Consider the following 20,600-nt stretch of genomic DNA (forward strand, 5'->3'; position numbering starts at 1 on the left):
TGCTGGGTTTTAGTTCATAACCTCTGCATTTTACCAAACTGAAAATGAATTGACTCAAGTTACCTGCAATTCCATGAGTTCCATCAGTTTCAGATGGAACTTCCTTTCATGTCTGAACAATATTCAGAAATCTACTGGGTGTGGTTTTTAAGAATGGCCCACCTGCCATAACACAATAACCACATTCTATTCCTGTGTGATGCAGTCCTTACAGTAGCTGCTGCACCCTCAACAAGGGATACCCCTGTTTCAGCACTCCATTTTTTCCAGGGGACTGCACCGTCTAAGGTTGAGTGTGGCTGATCACATGCCCCCCTTGCCACAACAACCGGGCCAAAAGTAATATCCATAATAAGGCATCCATTAACTTTTGTCACTGTTGGCCTTAATCCTAGTATGACATCTCTCACTCTCTGCTGTGTGGTTTAGCTTCTGTCAGTTACACTTAAGCACAGAATGTGTGTCCCATCAAATTACAATTTAATTCTGCAGTTCTGAGTGAAAAGCTGGTCACATCTTGGCATGTGTCCAGTTAGTGTGAGAATGAACTAATTCAACAATTTTACATTTACCTCAAAGCTTTAGCATTTGTGTTTAGCATTTACTAATTACATAAAAATTCTAAATAATAATTATGATTTATAGCAAACAATTCTACACAGATAAAAATCAATCACTCAGTATATTAATTACCAGTTTAATGGAGAACTGCATTAATAACATAACACTTCTACTGTACAAATGCAAAGCAATTTCTGTATAATAATGGACTTGCATGCAGTAATAAGGTCCAATCGTACAAAGACAATTTTACATTGAAAACTCATTAGTACATGTAATGCAATCACCAAATATGACTGAAAACAATTTTATTTTTTAATACACCACACAAGAGGTCCATTTTAGGATTTACTGAAATCTGACCACTGGAGCAAATGTGTGATGTAAATTGTTTTTCCAAAGAAAAAAAAAAAAAAAAAAAAAAATCACATAATTTAGAAACCTAGATGTTAATGTTCCAAAAATATCTAAGCAGCTGCAATGGAGGTGTCATCTGCTTGTCGCCCCTGTGGCTGAGACACAAAAAAGAACAAATCAACATACAAGTCAATGTGCTTTATTCCTAAATTTGACTGATAAATGTTGTTACGTACTGACGCTTACAGTCAATACTTAAACAAAACCAACAGTTTTGCAATGGCTGAAATTAACAAATGTTTGAGGAAAAAATGTCACACTTTGTGACGTTCTATGAGATTAGAGACAACATTCATTGCTGTTTGACTGAATTTTGGCTTTATGGTATTTTCTTAACATCACGTTTTATTTCGGGCTACTCATTTCTACAAAGAAAGGAAAATCAGAAAAGAACATTCATTTTAAGTTGGGACACCTTCCACTCAAACTTAAAAATTGCGATACTAATTTAGGATGTGAAGTTAAGATGAGTTTGGACATTTATGTAGTATGCATTATGTTATATTCAGACTGAAGAGGACAGGATTTTCCCTGAGGTTCCCATGAACGGCAGCACATCACCCGGTGACTGAAAACTTTATCCAGGCAAATGCAACAGCAAAGCTTTCTTTAGGAAAAAGATAAATGTCACAAGGTAAACAAAGTTTGCTGTGGAATGGAAAACAATACTTGACTATTTCAGCTAACCTGGGAGTAAAGCTGTGTTAAATGACAAAAGAGGTCACTGTGTGTTATGTTGAGCAAGCTGAAAGTGAACTGCGTGTCTTAAGTGACCTAAGAATTAGCTGTGCATTGAGTGACTTGCGTGTTATGGGTATTATGTTAAGAGAGTGCTCTGGGCAGTACCTTAACAAAGATGCGTGAGGGCAGAAAGCGGCGCAGCAGCTGGCTGCTGATACCAGGAAAGCGCAGCAGGTTGATGTTGAGAGACGGCAGGCTCTGGTACCCTGCCATCAGCGGGTACAAGTTATACAGCATCTCCTGCTCAGTGCCTGGCAGAATGCGCAATCGCACCTGCGGGAACACACCACCAGAGGGAGCTGATGCAAATACACCTCTACAACGCCTGCTGTATCAAACCCCACACTACAATAAGGGCTAAGGATGAGTACAATATGAAATTGCAGGTGTCTGGAAATAAAGAATATATACAGTTGAAGCTAAAACTATCCAAATGCAATTGTTATCTTCAGAAAACTGCAAGTGCCAGGAAATAACAATGACAATCATTTCACAGAGTGAGCAATTAATGTAGATTTTTTTGGTAAAAACTAGCACATGGAAACTTGGGCGTTCTAGTGAGGTTCTATTCTTAGGTATGGTCTGTGGGGGTTAAATTGCCCAAGGAAACTGGACACTCCAAAGAACTGGACAGGGCCTCAACTAATAATGTCTAAAGACTTGAGAAATGGGAGATGTAAGGAAAAACTGAGCCAGAATAAAGAATTCTGGGCTTTCATGGGTAGCAGATAGCCTAGTTACTATAGCTGATAAACAGTAACCACCAGTAAATGTGTATAAAATGTATGTTCTTTGTATTACACACATAATTTCCTACAAGAAAATCATTTTACCAAGTAAGATGTTGAATATACACTATAGGAACACTAACCTCAGCTGTAATAAAGCCCATTATCTAACACAGCTAATTCACTGTGAATGGAAATGTGCTCGGAAATGTTACATGTTTACCGCATAATATATTAACATAACCTTAGGCTTTAACACTGAAGCGTTAAAGTAAAACCGGTATGCTGTTAAACTATATGAACTGCACAATCCACAACTCTGTGCTGTAGTTAATTTGTGTCCAGTGATTTCAGACAAAAAGGACTTTATTCAGAGTCTAGCATTTTGAATGGGCTTCAAGGAGAGGGTATAAATAGGGTAAATGCTGACATGTCAAGTATCTTCAGTATATAACTATACATGGTCAATTCAGAAATGAGTCCTCCAGTGGTTAGTCTAAGAGTACTATAAATACACCAAATGTCCAGTGCTTCTAAAACACTGTACCGTGGAATTTCCCTCCAGGAGACATTCACACTTGATGGACATACCTCTTTGGTGGAGATCCCTTACCAAAAATAAAAGTTCAATAGAACTAATGGAACTATATACTCATAAAATGCTGTACCTCAGGTTCTCATTTGCTCCATTTTAGAGAGTGTGAATAAAATAGAAGGTGACTGACCTGCTTGAGGCCAGAGAACATGAAGGCATCGCTGGGCTCCACAGACATCTCCACATCTTGCACCAGCCCAGTGCGATTCTGGATGTGGTACTTCACCGGCAGGGACTCTCGCACTCGCCCAAACGACGGCAGCTCTTTAAGTACAAAAAACAGCCTGGTTAGCACACAGAACACTCGAGCCAGACTTGAAACCCCTAAAATATGTTCAGAAAGTGTGCCCAACATTTCCTTTCATGTTGTCATCAGCTTGTTTTTGCTGTTTGACTTTATCGCCACTATGAATACTTAAATAAACTTACTTTCATCGTGGCACATTTTCTACCATGACAATTGTATAGCATTAATTATTACAGATGCTGCGTACTTACCAGCATGTATATATAATGGAATGCTCTCTACAATGACATGGGGGAGTGTAACCACTGTGTCAACAACTGGCACATTCTCAGAAGCAGATTTCCTGAAATTCAAACAAACACAAAAACAACCAACCAAACCTGTTAAAATTTGAATTCCAGAATTAACAGCAACTTCAGCAGCAAGTCAGGTCATGGCAATATACTGCTTTACTTCACAACACCCATGGCTCATTTGTGATAAGGCCTACAATTATCCCATGTAAGGTAAAAGCAGAGAGTCCTGAAAGCGCAGAGGACAACTTCAACAGAATGTACAGACCTCTTCCAGGAGATGACGTACTGTCCGGACGCCACGCTGCTTGTCCCATTCAGCACAGGGGGACACCGGAGACAGAAGCACTCGCTGGCGCACTCCCCAGTCTGTAGGACTACTGCAGGGACACGAAACAACGGGGAATGCTGTCACGGTCCCCACGCACCTTCCGAGACACAAACGATGGTCCCCACCTCATTGCCAAAGTCGACCCTGGCAGTAGCTGGTAGCAGACTTTTTCGAAAGCAACAACTGATCTCACAAACCATAAAGTGCTGCTGCTTGCAGTGTGCAATGTGTTACCAGAGACTGGGCCAAGGCTGTGATTCGGTGTGTTCCACAGATCCAGGAGTTTCGTTACGTCACACTTCATTGCTGTCATTATTGTCGTTTAGCAGACGCTCTTATCCAGAGCAACTTACATTACACTTTTCACATGCTATCCATTTATACAGCTGGATATTAAGTAAAGCAACTGTGGGATAATTACCTTGCCCAAGGCTACAGTAGCAGTACCCCGGCAGGGAATCCAACCAGCAACCTTTTGGATACAAGTCCTGCTCCTTAATACTATGCCACACTGCCACACCCCAGTTTAGTCGTTACTAGTGAGACCTACACGGCAGGGCACAGCTGCACTACATACCCCGCTCCACCTGTGACTGGGGCTGGTCCACAGCGGCCATGGAGGGCGCCAGCTGAAGGTGACTGGACACCAAATGCAGGGGCCAGGGGGATGCGCTGAGGATGTCTGTCATCAGCAGGAAGGGGATGTCCACATACACGCGGTCCAGGTGCTCAAACTGAACGAGTCACATGTACACAGAGAAAAGTTTTTTTTCTTTTTCTTTCAAAAAATTGTTTTTGTATTCCTGGCTTTGGTTTTTTTATCATCTCTGTGGTCACAGATATCTGTCAGTTGTGATCTTCTGAGTAAGCTCAATAGTTAAATTAAGAGGTTTCACGCATTTGCTCATCTTTACTCTTGGTTATCACAAAGGGTGTGTTCAATGTCATGTTCTCTGTATCCTAGCATGAATGTAAGTAGAATCTTGTAGAATTCATCTTCTAATTAGCTGCAAGGTGGAATAGCCTAAGTAGTACTTGTTAATTGCACTGTGGTGGTCACACAGACAAATATCAGGAAAATGATTGTTGAGCAGGAAGGTACAATACTGATGTGTTGCCTGTGTGAGGGCATTCTTTTATTACAGAAGCAAAAATAGTTTACACATTAAAGAATATAAACACACTGAAGCCATTAGTTTACACTCACTTTTGTGGATACAAACTTCACAGCAACCTCAAACGGAACAACAGTTTCAATGGTAACAGTTTCATCCTGTAAAAAGAAAGACATTAAAAGTAAAATTACACAGAGAGATGAGTTTCCCTATGAGCTTCAATTAAAGGAGGGTGAAATCTCACCTTCAGACTGATCACCGCTCTTTTATTCATTTTGCTGGTTTGACTTTACATTAATTCTGAATAATCCATAGCAGATACAGACAATTTCCTGTTCCTTTGTCATAAATGTGCCTGGCCATTTTAATTGATGTCATTAAATTGCGCAACACTTCTAATTATCCGCAGATTATCTGTCCATGTGGATACTTTTATCCCCATGCATGCAATCAATGCAACCTCGCCATTGCAAGAGAAGTAGTAACAAATATCCTTGATGTATTCATAACTGAGTTCATTACATTAAATTCAAGACTTACTTTGTGACACTTGCATATGATTTCCTTGTTTTGTACTGTGGTATTCACAGCATAGGACACATGAAAGAGGAAGATTCTGGATCCAGTTGTGACACAGCGGATGTAAATCGGCTTTTCCACCTGTTACACAGAGAAACGTTGCACAAGACTGACACATTTGTAAATATTCTACATGAGATTGCAAAGGTGACTGTGCTGTGGTACCTTCTGGCCTGGCTGCAGGTCACCAATGGAAATGTCAGGGAGCAGTGCAGGATGGGAGTCATCACACATTTCAGAGCTGGTTAAGGTCACGTGGGTTGTCTGTGTGAGGTTTGCATCCTGACCTGAATTAGGAGGGGATGCCAAACTTAATAAACTTTGGTTTGGGGATAAAATTTGGATTAAACCCAGACAGCCAACGCAAACTGACCCCACATCAGAATTCACTAGATTCACTAGAATTACAACCAAGACGAGTAATAAAAACAACAGTATTTCATTATGCTAACTCTTGAACAGTAAATATCCAAGGATTTCAGGTCTCAGACCTTGGTTAAAAGCTTTACAGTTTAACCCATGGATGAAAATGGTTTAGGAGCTACCGTATCTCCATCTGAGAAAGTGCTCTTTCTTTCCGTCATGCTGACCTGGTTTCAGCCCAGCTGTGAGCTTGACGTCCTTGGCAGCCGTGTCCTCATGAGACTGGATGGTGACCATCATGCAGTATATCTCATTATTCAGAGCAGGAGGCTCATGACGGAGCTGCACCGAGATCCTTGGAACACGGGAAATAATCCTGGAAGACAAAAATGGATCCCATGCACTGAGCATTACATTATTGTCATTTAGCAGATGCTCTTAACCAGAGCAATTTGCATAGGTTACAATTTTTACATGTGACCCATTTATGCAGCTGGATATTTAGTGGAGCAATTCTGGGTTAAGTACCTTGCCCAAGGGTACAACAGAAGTGTCCCAGTGGGGAAATGAACCTGCAACTTTTTGTTATGAGTCCTGCTCCTTACCACTATGCTATACTACCGCTCATCTAAGTAAAAGGACACATTTCATTTCTACTCACTGCACAGCTGTTGTGTGTCCTTCATAAAACATAAGACAGAGAGGCTTGGGGTCACAGCCAAAACTGCTTACAGGCTGCACTTGACTGCAGATTGTTTTACATAGCAAAGCTGGCCTGAGCCGAGAGATTCTGTGAGGATGCTCACATGGTGCTGGCCTGGATGGACACCGTGTCCCAGTCCACCTGCTGCTCCGGGAGATGACTCCGCCTCTTGAAGGAACGCATCGCCTGCAAGGCCTCGTGGGAAGAGGCTGCGTCACCCCCTCCCCCGCGCCAGTTAAGGAAGACGCAGCGTCCATTTTCGCTGCCGAGCATCAGGTCCACTGCTGTGATCTGAGAGAGAGAGTCACTGATTGTACCGTTACATGTTTCACTTCATAAAACGAGAGGAAAGAACCTTGTACATAACTGGCATGTAGTAAAGCCAAAACTTAAAAGATAACTGAATTGAAGACTGACTATTACACACTCACTGTACGAGAAAGTTTTACTTCATATTGTTCTGGTATCACATTCATTTATAGCCAAACTCCATTTTTACCTCAATCTTCTTGCCCACGTCCTCTGTTCTGGCCACAAACGTGAAGGTGTACTTCCGTGTCTTGCCGGGGACCAGACACATGTTCTCTTGTGTTGAGGGCTCCAGAATGTCCTTAGTCTGGCAGGGCCCCTCAACCATACAGTACTGGTTGTACTCCTGTGGATACAGAGCCACAGCTTCGTTGAGCAAGCCAGCAGAAACACACAGCAGACCAGTGCTTGGAACAGCCATACCTGGTTGCTCAGGCTCACACACAGCTTGGAGAACCGCACAGGGTGAGGACAGTCTGCTCTCAGGTAGACATGCATCTGAACAGGATTATCTACATGGAAGCTGGGAGACAGGAACTTGGCTTTGCACTGAACTGTAAGGAAAAGTAATGAATAAAGGTGAAGCAAAGTTGTTTCGTTCTGCCTGATCCCATTTATGCACTTACACATGATTATCATAAAAATCCATTCGGATGCTTCATGACACTGAATTTATTATGGATATTTTTTAGACTGGTATGAGATATTAGTCAGTATTCTGACAAGCAGCACATGACCAGTGATAAACTTTAGAATCAATGTTCCAAAGTGCAAGGCACTGATGCATTGATTCTCTTCAGTAAATTCTTGAACTGGGACATCCTACGGATATGGTGCATTTCTTCCAGCTATTGTACTCACTGAAGGGGACGTAGTCCTGCACCTCGATGGTGAACTCGTTGTTGCCAGCCAAGGCCACTCTGTCACTCCACAGACTGTGTGCAGCTTTCACTGCGGCCGTGTCACAGTCTGGCTCCGCCTCCGGAACCTCATTCTGCATACAGAAGCAAGTTCATGTACAAACACCCTTGTATTCCGACCTGTTTTAAACATCAGAGGCTGATTTAGGCACACAGCACAACTTACCATCAGTGCCTTTATTAGATTCTTCTCAATTCTGGATTTCTGATCATCTCGTAGAGTGGAAGCTGGTGTTAAACATTAGGGAGAAACTGACTTAAAACAAGGGGTTCTGTCATACATACTTAAGCCTTACCTTACAGATTGTTTAAAGGTACCACAAAAACAGCATAAAAACTGCTTGATAAGATGAGCTGTGTGTAAACTCTTCATTGACGGTGGGCTTTTTTTAAACATTTTAAACCCACTCAGAAAATAGCTGCTACTTCGGTCACTGTACTGTATCTTTTCACCAAAAACCAGACCTTTCTCAGCTGAATAATAATAAAAACTGCAACTGGGCTACCAAAAGAAAACCGATACAATGACGAATTCTTGGAATTATTGTACTCCGTACTTACAAAACTCTCATATTCTCCAACACACCCAGAGTTGTACACTCACTTGAAATTCACAAATAAATGACAGCATTATATCAGTGAAGCAGACAAGCGAAAGTGTAAGTGGGTTAAGACCCACAGGGAAACGATACCTCTGCCAACCAGTTCCAGGGAATACGTGATGTAGTCTTTGACCTGGGCCATGAGGTAGGAGCACTTGAGCGCAGTGCTGAGGATGGAGGTGAGCAGGGTCCACCAGCGCTCTGTGCGGTAGTCACACATCACATAGTCCAGCAGTCTGCAACACATATACTCTCCATTACCGAGGTCATAACCACCACTCTGCAGTGCACATGATCTCCATTTGCCAAAGTCATATGTACGCAAAACCAGCACCTGCCACTGACAAATCACATCAACCAGACCTCTCCAAATCTGCTGATCCAAAACAACTTACTTTAATGCTTTGGTGTAGTCTTTAGCATGGTAGTACTCCTCCCCCATCTGAACCACTGCAAAAAGAAGGGAAATTGTGAGCGTTTTAATAACAGACAGAGGAATCTGTGCAAAACTGTACAGACAGGGCTTTTTCAGGGATACTCACTCAGATGGCTCTTCATGCGGGGGCACTTGTACTTCTTGAACTGGGCCACAGCATTACTGAGCAGAGCGATGATGAGCTCCTGAAAACACACCAGCACTGGGGTCAAGGGCCTGCAGTGGCTGCACCTGGCATCTGTTATTACACACTTAAGTTACATCCACTAGTTCAAGCTTTCAGCCTCTAAGCTACATCATTCTGAGAAAGACGGACCAGAGAACATTAAAAAGTTTTCTGCATGAGGAAAAAATTAGGAAAAACAGGAAAATTATGCTTGCTCTACAGGTTTCCATGACACACAGTCAGAGTCAAACTGTAACACATGCAATGATTAACTAATGACTAACTGTAAACTCAAAACAAAGGCTGAATGAAAAGTAAGTGAATAATAGCTTAATTCAGACTACAAGTAGCCAATGGTGTACAACAATAATAGTTATGATACACCTAATGTAAATTACAGCAAAGTATATTACAATGTATTTAGCCCTAATGAATTTAAATATGTTTGCATAATTGTAATAGGCTTAGACCTATATACTGTATGTGTAAAATAATGAAAAAAAAAAAAATACAGCCTACTTGCACATCTAAAGTTAAAACTAATTGTCAGCTTCATGCAAAACCAAAATTGCATTGATTACATTGAGAATAAGGGCATGACTGATGTAAACATTGATCCCTGTCTGTTGAACATGGGAGTTAAATCTTAAAACCGATCCACACAAACACAAGCTTAACCATGTTAATAAAGGTGCATCATATACATTCAGTAACACATGAAGTATACCACGTAAGAGATACTCAATCATTCATGAAGAAGACCTGTCTGGTCCACATTGAACCAGTCTGTATGAGTCCGTTGTGAGCTATTATTATATACAACTAATAACAGAACCTCCAGAAAAATGCTTCCCTTTAGGCATTGATGAGAAGAAGCATATCTGGACATTGCTTGCACAAGCAAGATGTTGTGTTAATTGTTTTACACACTACAGCAGTTTTAAAAGCAATATATCACAGTGAACTACATGTTCTCTTTGTGGACTCTGAACTTGAGAAGCTACCTTCTTAGTTTGTACCTAAACTCAGTCGAGCTATACACATTTACCATTTTTCTTTAAACGTTGACAGCAGAGGGTAGTGTGCCCTGCCAAAAGAGTCAAACAGAACGTCAGTGTCGCAGTTGAGTGGAGGCTGAGATGTTGGACTCTAGAATGGATTATTTACAGTCTCTCTTACAGAACTACCTTTTCACCTGTTACCCTAGCTCCTCCAGAAATTAGGTTACAGAACCTGTGACCTAATTTCAGTGCAAACAGTACAGGTCCAAGTGGATGGGCACAGGAATACTCACTGAATGTAGGACCTCTCTTTCCTTCACTTGCAGTGCCAGGATTCCACCTTTCTCCTTCTCTGGGTCTGGTGGGTCAATACCTGCAAGTTTCAAAAAATAATTTCAGGGGCATTTTTATTCAGTTTTACTCAAAGATAACCTTGAGAAAGGCAACGAGGACAATGGACCAACAATAGAAAGTATGTGTAAAAAGTGCACAAACACATGCAGATTAGCTACATAATTCGAAAGCTACAAGTGCAGTTGTGCTTTGTCATTCGATCTTGGAGTTGATGTAGACTCACGATAGTAACATATAATAACATATTTCTCAATATATTACAATATACTGAGAATAAAATCAAGTTGTCACATCCTCAACCAGAACATTTGTATATGTTTCAGATTTTTATTATACATCTGTTGAGCATTAAGTGTATACTTTTGCCCATGGAAAGTACTAGCATTTCCTTAGTCAGTAATACCTGGTGTGCTATGCACCTCATAACCTTATGACTTATTAATGTGACACACTCACTCTGGTGGCCCTGTCTCCAGGGTCTCTGGCCGTAGAAATCCAGGGCTCCGGTGGGAGTCTCCAGGGGATCTGGGTTAGGGTAGCCCACATTTGGCTGTGAAGCGAACCAAAAAAACAGAGTCACAAAATAAACCTTGCTCCAAGGTTTATGCATACACTAAGTATGTGTGGCAGTTATTTTTGAGCATCCCATGATACAACACAGTGCTTATCTGAATATAAAAAGACAATGCAATTGATTAGCTTGTTGACTGTTAAAACAACATATCCTAATCCAAAGTTGTCAGACTGTGATTGTGTTTTCTGACTCAAACAACAAACACTGAATATGTGCCATTTCATATAACATGTGAATTTTACAAATATATAAACTCTCACTTTTTGACTTCGGGACACAAACCACAAAGACGGAAGACACTTCCAAATGTTGTAGCACGTACCTCATGTCCACACAGTTGGGCGGCCTGCTGCTTGCGCTCCTGGGCATAATAAGCTGCTTGCTGGTAGTAGAAGCCTGGGTTCTGGGTCTGGATGGCTGTTAAACCCAGCTTTATTGCCTCATCAAACAGATCACCAAAGGACTGAAATCTAGAATGGAGGATCAGACATAAGCCACATAAATGAGGGGACATTTAGAAATACACATTAAGTATTACATGACCTGATTCTGATCAGTGGTACACTTTCAATGACTATGAGCTCTGAAAAGTGAAATGGGAGTGCAAAATGTCCCATGTGTCAGTGTGGTCTCGCTGAGCTCTTACTGTTTAGACATCCACGCTGTGTGCTCGAAGGCCAGCTCGGCACTGCCGATCTTCTTCTTGCACAGATCGATGTGCTTCCTGAACTGGGCGATGGCATCCAGAGGTGTGTTGTGTTGGAAACATAACCGGCAAATCTGTGAGGCAGAAAATAATCAAACAATTATCACAAGGAAACTGTCTTCCATATCCAGCAAATCATGCACTATGTGGTTTGATTTTTTTGTGATCAGCTGCACCTCCTTCAGGTTCTCTTGTTTGAATATCACCACACGCTGATTTCATATCAACTCAGAATGTTCATGACAGCATTTAACTGCTGATGTTCCCCACAGCTCTCCCATTTGTCAATAACATGTTATTCTGAACTATTCCTTCTCAAACTACAGTGATTCATGTTAAACTACTCAACAGAAGAGAAATTTGCTGCTGGCTTGTGTTACCTTGTAGTTGATGAAGCCAGCCATGGTCTTTATTTCCAGCATGTTGGTCTCATGGGCTCTGAGCTCATGCACAAGGCTGTAGGCAGTCCTGTAATACCTTCATCACAGAGTGAATACCTTACAGATCTGGATGTCATTGCTGGTCAGTTGTCTAAACAGACAACGTCAAATGACATCCCTGAAGACTAATCAATGAAGACAAAAGCAATTGCATGATTTAAAATAAATATGATTTTTTCCAGCCTGCTGCCTTGGTGCATACAATATGACTGTGGTGGTTTACCTGTAATATAAGGAATAAGTGAATCAACAACTGCCTTACTTCAATGCATTCTGTGTGTCCTGCTTCAGTTCACTGAAGAAAGCAATCTTGAACTGGTGTCTTACAAACAGCAACTGCAACAAACACCCACCCACAGTTAACATTCACAAGAAAAAGTAAATACAACAACCTAAACCTATAACAAAAAGATCTGAATACATAACACATTTATGAAAAGTATTTCATTTGTATTATAAGTATTACAAGACAATGAACACTATGGGAAAAGAAGGGATGACAACGGAGGAGACCCATGATTTATTACATGAAACATCACGCTAGTGCAAAAACAAAAGTGGGAAGTGAGTGTAACTATTACCCAGTTGTTGCCTACCTGGTGAGTTGTTTTGTTGAGGAATTCTTTGTGCGATTTCACCCTCCTTATTTCAGTGTAGTAGTACGTCTGTGCATGCTCATAGAATGCGTTCTCCAGCCTGCAGTCAGGTACATACGGGCCAGTCAGTGGAAGCGTACGACAGCACACAGCAGGAACATGGGGACGGCCTTATGGGACAGCCATGTTGTGACATCACATTGACCTAGCACTGAGGATAACTGACCTGATGATGTAGCCAACAAGATGGTCAGTGTGGGGAAGGACGAAGAGAGACTTCCCTGAGAGGTCACAAGCATTACACAGTGCTGCAGCCCTCTCTGAGGCCACCACATCTTCCCCTAGGGAGAGCCACACAGGGAGACAGGAGTCAGAATAAACGAAGTGCAAGAGAAACACTGGTAAGATATAACCAGCAAACAATAACTCATCACTCAAAGTGAGTTATTAGATGTCATGTGTCTGGAAAACACCCCTTTTTGCAGAATTTATTGAAATTACAGCCAAAACTTAACTTTCGTCATCTACATACTGGAACTAAGCACAGTCATACATACAAACAATATTCTCTCTTTAAATCATCTTTATATGGATTTATACGGTGCATGGTAAGCAAACCTGTATACTACGGAAACCCTACTACCCTTGAAGTAATGTCAAAATCATGCCACTTCTCAGCAAATATGGACACATTTGCAGTTACCTGGGGGAAGAGGTGTTTTTTTCTGAATTAAAACTACTGCAACTTTTGTATTTCTTCCTTGCAGACTTGTCCTATTAAAAATGAGACAAACTTAATATAAACACAATGCTGTGACATGCACAATATAATACAATTTAAGATGCAAATTATTAAAACACATCAAAAGGACATCTTTCGATCTGGGAATATTGTTGTTTCAAGCAGTATTAAATCTGAATTTATCTTAGGACAATGTACCTTATCCCAGTGTGCAGGCAACAATATTTGGTTAAAGGAAGGTCATGTAAATATGCTGGTTCACATGTACCTGACGATTTCCACCTTGGTGGCACATTCAGATTGCTTCTCCTTCCACTGAGGCTCGTCCCAGTCCAACTCATAGAACAGAACCACTAGTGCTGGCACCAGATTCAGGTGCTTGTTCATCCAGCCAGTTTTAAGAATCCCCTTGGGAATGTACCACTCATAGGACGTTCTCTGGAAAATCAACAAAGCGTGATCTGTTAAGGTGGAGGCCAGTGTATTTATGGATGCAGGTGGTTTATAACTTTTTTTTATATATATATAAAACAGAGGTTATTGTGTACCTTAGTCCTACATTTTGGGTATTCGTGGTCTCCAGGGAGGACCTTGAATGAAATGGGCACCCTATCAGCCCTCCTATTGGCGCAGAAGGCATCCCAGATTGCCCTGTGGATAGCGTTGTACACCACATCCAGCCCTGTTAGAGCAACAAAGGCCATGGGCCGGCAGCACAGCTCCGGGGGTAGGTCCCACTGAGTTGGGCTCATTTTCTCGGGAGCTGCGGCTCTGACAGGAGGATAGTTATTGTCATTAATATATGCCATATGCCCCCAAACCGTAACTTGAGGGATGACATCCCTGCCACCCCAATAACCGTGTTAAGGGAACACTGATGTAAAATAAGACACACACTGTTTAAAAGTTGCATTAGTGGAGAAAAAACGCTGCTAGTGAAAGAAACACGACGCTCTATAACGTTACTTTATAAGGCAAAATTACTACTGAGCAAAATTACTTGGTTTCGAAAATGTTTCGCCCACCAATAAGCGACGAGTTTGCGCAAAGGTAGCAACCTATGTTAGTCTTGAATATCTCAATGTTGGATATTGTATGCTAATTTGCAAGTCAGAAAATGCTGACAGCAACTGGACAACTTAAAAGGTCTGGGCAGTAATATGGTGCAAAATTATCCTCCTGTTCAGCGTTTAGTGATTGATCGTCAATTTTGGCTGACAAGGCCTTTCTGGCGAGTTAGCACGGTTAAGAGAAGTGAACAAACATGGTTAAATACATGGCTAAGCATGCAATGCTAGCAAACTGCCTAGAGTAACTACATTGTATTGAAAAAAATAACACATAGCCAACCTTCAGGGTAGTAATAAAGTCATTGGCAAATTAGGCTCCCACATCATCAATAACTTGCGATAGTCTAGCTGGTAACCTGACAAGCTATTATGTTCTATCTGTAATGTTAGCATAGTTGTTTGTATAATAGATGACAGCTGGCTAGCTAGGTGCTACATTGCAAAAACAAAAACATACAAGCAAAATAAAAAAACCTCACAAACTCTTTATATTTGTTTACATACTAACTAGGTGACTAGCTAGCATTATTGATGTGATCATAGCCTAGAGGTTAGCTAACGAGCTTGGCTGCTAACGAAAAAGGAAGCAGGACCAGCTAACTAGCTAGCTGATACTGAGCACTTCACTGGAATAATGCAGCTCACCTCTTCCTTTCAAAGCTTCTGCCGCCCCGAATGAAAGCAAAATGCAGGTAACGTTAAATATTTTACGTTAGCTATCTTGCTAAATTTCAGACAGTGGGCTTATTCCTCCAGGAAGTCGAACCTCACCACCATATCATGTGATAAGGGAGCCCTGCAGGGTTCAGGGTGCAGGGGTGAAAGTTTACGAAGCGTGTGGAGTAATGATGTTGCACTCACTGTTCTTATAACTTTTGCGATAGTGATGTTACTGTAACAGACTAACTGTCATAATTGTAAACGGACAGAAATATCACTTAAACTGCATGGTAGGAAAAAGGAAATCATGACTGCCAATGAAGATCAAGAGGTAATGCAACTAGCAAGCTCGAATGTTTGGTTAGCTAAAAAAAAGTAGCTTAGCTAGGCAGAGTCTAACTAAGGCTAGCTAACTGGCCGGGGAGCTAACGTTAGCTATCTAGCGATAGATTTGACAAACATAGCTAGTTAGCTAACAGGCTACATATCTGTACGATTTTTGAAGACTAGCTACTTAAACACGTTGGCTGCTTCATTTGTGATACTCTGACTAAGCCCCTGACAACAGCAATGCTTACATCGCCACGTAAAGTATCGGTTAGTTTTATTTTGTTTGCTAGTAATCAAGCTAATATGGGGATCCACAGAGTTATTTTTAGGTATACATCTACAGAACTAACCAGTCAAAGACCATTTTGGAGGTAGCCACCTTGTTATATTTAAGGAAGTCAGCTAGCTAATCAAGTGATGATTTAAAGGATGTATTATGACTGGGCGTGTAACTAACAGATATCCAGCTAACCGTTGCTATAACGTTACTTAGCCCGATGTTTAGATAGGTTGTTGTGTTCACATCACTCTCTATTACCGCATAGATGGAGTTAGAGGCTCTTCGCTCCATTTATGAAGGAGACGACTGTTTCAAGGAGCTCAGTCCAGTGTCTTTCCAGTATAGGGTAAGTTATGAAAAATACCTTTTGTTGATGTGAATACAGAGACTGCTGTTACTCTACAGTGCGCATTGCTTCACGTGTGATTGGATGTCGTACGTTTATTTCCAGATAGGTGATCACGAGGACCCTAAAGCATTTTTGTTAGAAATTTCATGGCCGGAAACATATCCCGAAACTGCACCTCGAATATCTCTAGATGCCTTTTTCAACAACAGAATGTAAGTAGAAATAAATTGAGAAAATTGACTCCATTTCTAGCAAAGATCGGAAACTGGAAATGAAAATACTTTCTAGTTGTTTGTTCATTCAGTCTCTTATCTCTCATTTTGACTTTTCCATCAGATCTCCAGAGACAAAGCAAGCTATATTGGCCAAACTGGAGGAGCAGGTTGAGAGTAACCTTGGAACTGCCATGATGTACACTCTCTTTGAGTGGGCAAAAGAAAACCAGGAGTCACTAATGGAGAACCATCAGCCAGTGGTTTCTGCAGTGGTCAGTTTCTTTTAACAGTGTTCCTGTTCCCCCAGCTCAGACTGAACGTTTTCTCTCTCCTTTGCTGCGACTAAATATATTTACATAAGAACATAAGAAGTATAATGACATAAACAGGCCATTCAGCCCAGCCACGCTCATCATTCTGTCTGTAGCCTGGAGAGTGAATCAAGGAACGTGTCATTTCTTTAATTATGGATTAGTGCATGGAATTAAAATGCCTTTGAACTTATTGTACTGTATTGTACTTATCTCTGGGCATCAATTTTTTTAAAAAAGGAATGATTATAAATAGTAGATATCCTTCCAGGGGTAAATATAATATCACATAGTGATGAAGACTGCTTACCCATTCATTATTAGCCCTTATATTTTGGAATATACTAAATATGGATTACCATATCAGATACATATTCAGTGTTCTAGAGGCATAAAAGTTTCTTCAAATATTTTTATCTCATTTCTTTAAAAAAAAAAAAAATGAAATTTGTTTCTGATGATGGGTTTGGTTTGTCAGACTTTGATTTCCAACAGTGAAACCCCAAACTTGGTCTCCACTAACAAGAAAAAAGAAAAAAAAGAACAGCTGACCAAAGCGCAGAAGAGGAAAATAACCGGACGAACAGGCCAGACATTCAACATTATTTCATTATTTCAATGGATATGGACATGCACTTCATTTAGTTACTACCAATGAGTTTAATCAGTTCAATTGTATTCTGGGAAGCCTAATGCATTCACAAGTGAGAAATATGTGAAGTATGTGTGAAGTATGAAAATGGAAAGGAAAGTGTTTTTAATAGCTTTGATAATCATAAGAATACTTATATTTTTTAGTGGTGCCTTTTAAGATATGTTCTTATGAAATGCATTACACTACTCTCTTTGAATTGATCAACAGATAATAAAGGTGAACTTCCCAGAGGCTGGAATTGGGTTGATGTTATCAAGGTAAAGTGGTTAAAGTTCTTTTTAATTGGTTCACTGAATGCCTTGTGGTGTAGGACTAGAGCTTTTGTTGCTTCAAATATGAAATTGCTGTGGTGCCCTGTAACTCAGTAAAACCTGTAAGATGTTGGAGTGGGTCTCAGAGTGTTTGGATAAAAATCACTTTTGTTCTGCTAAACAAGTGAATGTCATGAAATGAAATGTAATTATATTTTGTACTTATTGTATCTCTTTTTGTCCACTCAATCATCGTTGATCAACAATGTTTGTAACTCCTGAAAATCTCTCCATGTAGCATGTAAGTACTGTGTGTGCGTGCGTGCATATGTGTATGTACGTGTGTGTGTGTGTGTGTATATATATAATATATATATATATATACACTATATATAAACACACACACTTTATTCCTTGTCAGGTGCAAATCGACTTTGTCAGTCTACTTGAAACTTTGTCAGTTTGATGTGAAGTACCTCATTGACTGCATTTTGGAACTCACTGTAGTGCATGTGTCTCTTCATTTTTTAGCTCAGCAAAACAGGTGGCAAAGAAGAAGACTAGAGGATTTTGGAGCCAATGTGAAGGGGAGGTTTCCAGTGGTTTTTACATCAAAGTGCAATGATCTCACTTGACCTCACTCTGACCTCTTAATGCTGCTCTGTATAAATGCCTTTGAGTTGACCGGTGTTGCGAAGATGTTGCGGATCCAGACAAATCCAGATCAGTGGTTTTTTTAGCGTATCAGAATGAGGCTTGTTATGTGCACTTCGGCTGCTGTTTTCTTTTCCTTCATTTGAGAAGATTACAGTGTATTTATTTTTTACATGTGTTGTGATGACAGTAGGTTGTGCAAAGATGTGTTTTGAAGTGTGTATTTCAGCATGAATCAGAATATAAGCCTCTATAGAACGTGTCAATATTTGCTCAGTGCATGCTCAGAATAGAGATCACAAAGATGGTTTAACAAATTAGCAAGGAAAAATTGCAGTGAGTTTCACATGCAGTCTTTGATCGACCTGAAATATTTAAGGTTGGAAATAGGAGGACTTACAAACTTCTTCTGTGGTTTAAAAATGTCTACCATTTTTAAATATGGTATGATGAATAAGGTGTACTGGTGTTTTTTGTGTGGAATCTTTATGGAGAGCACCAGTATGACACCTTGTGGTGTTGTGACTTTTCTAATGCATTGGGCTATCTTAAAACAGCAATCTTGATATGTGTCAACATTGCTTAATGGATATGAACTCCATATCTGACACCTGTCCAGACCTATCTGTTATCCCAAGAGGACAACTTTTGAAACATTTTTAATAATAATAGTAATAATAAAAACCTGGATTTCAGTGATTTCATCTGATGTCTAACATTATCATTTACACTATGTTGGATTTTGTGTGTGTGTGTTATTTTTTAATCATGTAAAATCAGCAGCTGTTGTTGACTTAAATGCTCATGTGAATGCCAGTCTGTTCACTCCTGTCATTCCTGAGTATATAAATTTGGTTTCCATGGTAATGTATCTGAATAGGATTGGAAGCAGAAAAACTGAGTTTTCCTGGTGAAAAGGAGGCTCTGGGCTTTACAAAGGGCCCCAGCCAGCTTTCAGACACAGTGTTTAGATGTTTGCTATGGTAATCAGCCAGTTGAACTTGTATTTGTAGCAGGAAAACAACTGTTATTAGTCAGTAATTAATCTAAACCATCTGAAACTAGATATTTTTCCAAAATTGATGCCACACCAGTAGACTAGAACTTGCTTCTTTCAGAAAGATTCATGCTGCATATATTCAGAAGCTGTCTTTTCACGCGTTTTCAGAGTGGGAAATACAAAAGGTTCCTGCAATGTAGCTAGTTACAACTGGGGGAAAGGACACGCTGTCCAAGGCTATATAGATGAATATGGGTATGGCAGTAAGGATTAGTCGGTGCGTATGGCCGAAGATTGCAAAAGCAATCCTGGAATACGCGGAGAAACTTTATATAGGTATGGGTATGTAGGGATATGGTAATACTGGGGGAAATCTTTGCATAAAATTTGCAAAAAAACTAGGGTATATCTACGTCTCCTCCGACCTAAGGAGGATGGAGCTACTCAGTCTATTTGAATTGCCAGTGCGCAGTAAAAAAAAAAAAAAAAAAAAACTGCGTTTGATACTTTATGGTTTCGAGAACCAAAAACACGTTTTGGTTTTGTAGTAGTTAATATTGTTTTGCAAACTAAAACCTTCTCTCAAAATTGATCTAAAAAGTTTACCTTTACAGAAAAAAATTGAAATGTAATGCTACGAGTCAAATTTATTACGAACATTTTATATTGTGCAAATGAATATATCGATAATGGCCATATGTACTGTAAAATAATCCGTTACTTTACCCCAGCGGGGTACAGTTTTTGTTAGGCGCATTCCTCGGGTAGTGGGAGGGAACTTTGGTCGAATTTCACACCTTCAAGAGCATCACACAATCACCGGAGATAAGCCTCGGCATTACTTCAAACGTGCTAACAACCGCAACGCAAGTGTCAACAGAAGCAGCTTTGCCACCAGCAATGGTCTGACTACACGAATTGAGAATGTCACTCTATGCGTGAAATTAATATATATTTGGACGGATAGCCTGATGCTGTGGTGAGATATTTACGCGTCCTTTGGAGGTTGAAAGGATGTGGACTTACTACACCAAGGACATCATTCCTGCAAAGAGGAAGGAAAAGGTAAGTCTTAATTGAAACATTTTATAATTTCATATATCTGGCATTCACTTGAGCGTTTGTAAGCGTGTGAGTCAAAGAGGGAAATGTCTTTCAATCATCGTGTTTCTGTTTCTGTGTTCTGTGTGAGGTGTAGGTGATAAGTAGCGAGTAGTATGATACCAATGAGCATGTCAGGTATGTGGTTTGGGATAATTAACCCAACCTTAAACCGTTATTAAGTTACAACGCAAGTTTGAAATGA

At 40.3% G+C, this 20,600-nt stretch overlaps 2 protein-coding genes across 2 annotated transcripts; one reads left to right on the forward strand and one right to left on the reverse strand.

Annotated features, from left to right (window-relative positions):
- Positions 1-1,028: 1,028 nt before the first annotated feature.
- trappc11 (trafficking protein particle complex 11) lies at positions 1,029-15,353 on the reverse strand. The gene is made up of 30 exons (XM_036551889.1): positions 15,235-15,353; positions 14,068-14,290; positions 13,788-13,957; positions 13,481-13,551; positions 13,004-13,118; positions 12,778-12,877; positions 12,444-12,517; positions 12,122-12,218; positions 11,682-11,815; positions 11,358-11,505; positions 10,918-11,011; positions 10,401-10,480; positions 9,047-9,125; positions 8,900-8,954; positions 8,595-8,740; positions 8,069-8,130; positions 7,844-7,976; positions 7,406-7,536; positions 7,173-7,328; positions 6,777-6,964; positions 6,198-6,346; positions 5,773-5,894; positions 5,569-5,688; positions 5,121-5,186; positions 4,491-4,647; positions 3,851-3,962; positions 3,541-3,632; positions 3,173-3,306; positions 1,825-1,992; positions 1,029-1,073 (listed from the first exon to the last, which is right to left on the reverse strand). Exons 2-30 carry the CDS (start codon positions 14,269-14,271, stop codon positions 1,029-1,031), a joined length of 3,402 nt encoding a protein of 1,133 aa, XP_036407782.1. The 5' UTR covers positions 14,272-14,290; positions 15,235-15,353.
- Positions 15,354-15,419: 66 nt separating this feature from the next.
- rwdd (RWD domain containing 4) lies at positions 15,420-18,977 on the forward strand. The gene is made up of 8 exons (XM_036551573.1): positions 15,420-15,580; positions 16,125-16,205; positions 16,311-16,420; positions 16,545-16,695; positions 17,213-17,321; positions 17,597-17,646; positions 17,939-17,941; positions 18,172-18,977. The coding sequence occupies exons 1-8, from the start codon at positions 15,557-15,559 to the stop codon at positions 18,202-18,204; spliced, it is 561 nt and encodes a 186-aa protein (XP_036407466.1). The 5' UTR covers positions 15,420-15,556; the 3' UTR covers positions 18,205-18,977.
- Positions 18,978-20,600: the final 1,623 nt, after the last annotated feature.

The sequence above is a fragment of the Megalops cyprinoides genome, chromosome 18, assembly GCF_013368585.1.
Source record: "Megalops cyprinoides isolate fMegCyp1 chromosome 18, fMegCyp1.pri, whole genome shotgun sequence".
Taxonomy (NCBI): domain Eukaryota; kingdom Metazoa; phylum Chordata; class Actinopteri; order Elopiformes; family Megalopidae; genus Megalops; species Megalops cyprinoides.

Excerpts from the sequence above, each read along its gene's own strand:
- trappc11 (XM_036551889.1), bottom strand. The coding sequence starts at position 14,271 with ATGAGCCCAACTCAGTGGGACCTACCCCCGGAGCTGTGCTGCCGGCCC. Across the intron at positions 7,537-7,843 it reads GCAGGACTACGTCCCCTTCA|TTCAGTGCAAAGCCAAGTTC; the intron begins GTGAGTACAATA and ends TTTTCCTTACAG. Across the intron at positions 1,993-3,172 it reads TGTTCTCTGGCCTCAAGCAG|GTGCGATTGCGCATTCTGCC; the intron begins GTCAGTCACCTT and ends GTGTTCCCGCAG.
- rwdd (XM_036551573.1), top strand. The coding sequence starts at position 15,557 with ATGACTGCCAATGAAGATCAAGAG. Across the intron at positions 16,206-16,310 it reads CAGTGTCTTTCCAGTATAGG|ATAGGTGATCACGAGGACCC; the intron begins GTAAGTTATGAA and ends GTTTATTTCCAG. Across the intron at positions 16,421-16,544 it reads GCCTTTTTCAACAACAGAAT|ATCTCCAGAGACAAAGCAAG; the intron begins GTAAGTAGAAAT and ends CTTTTCCATCAG.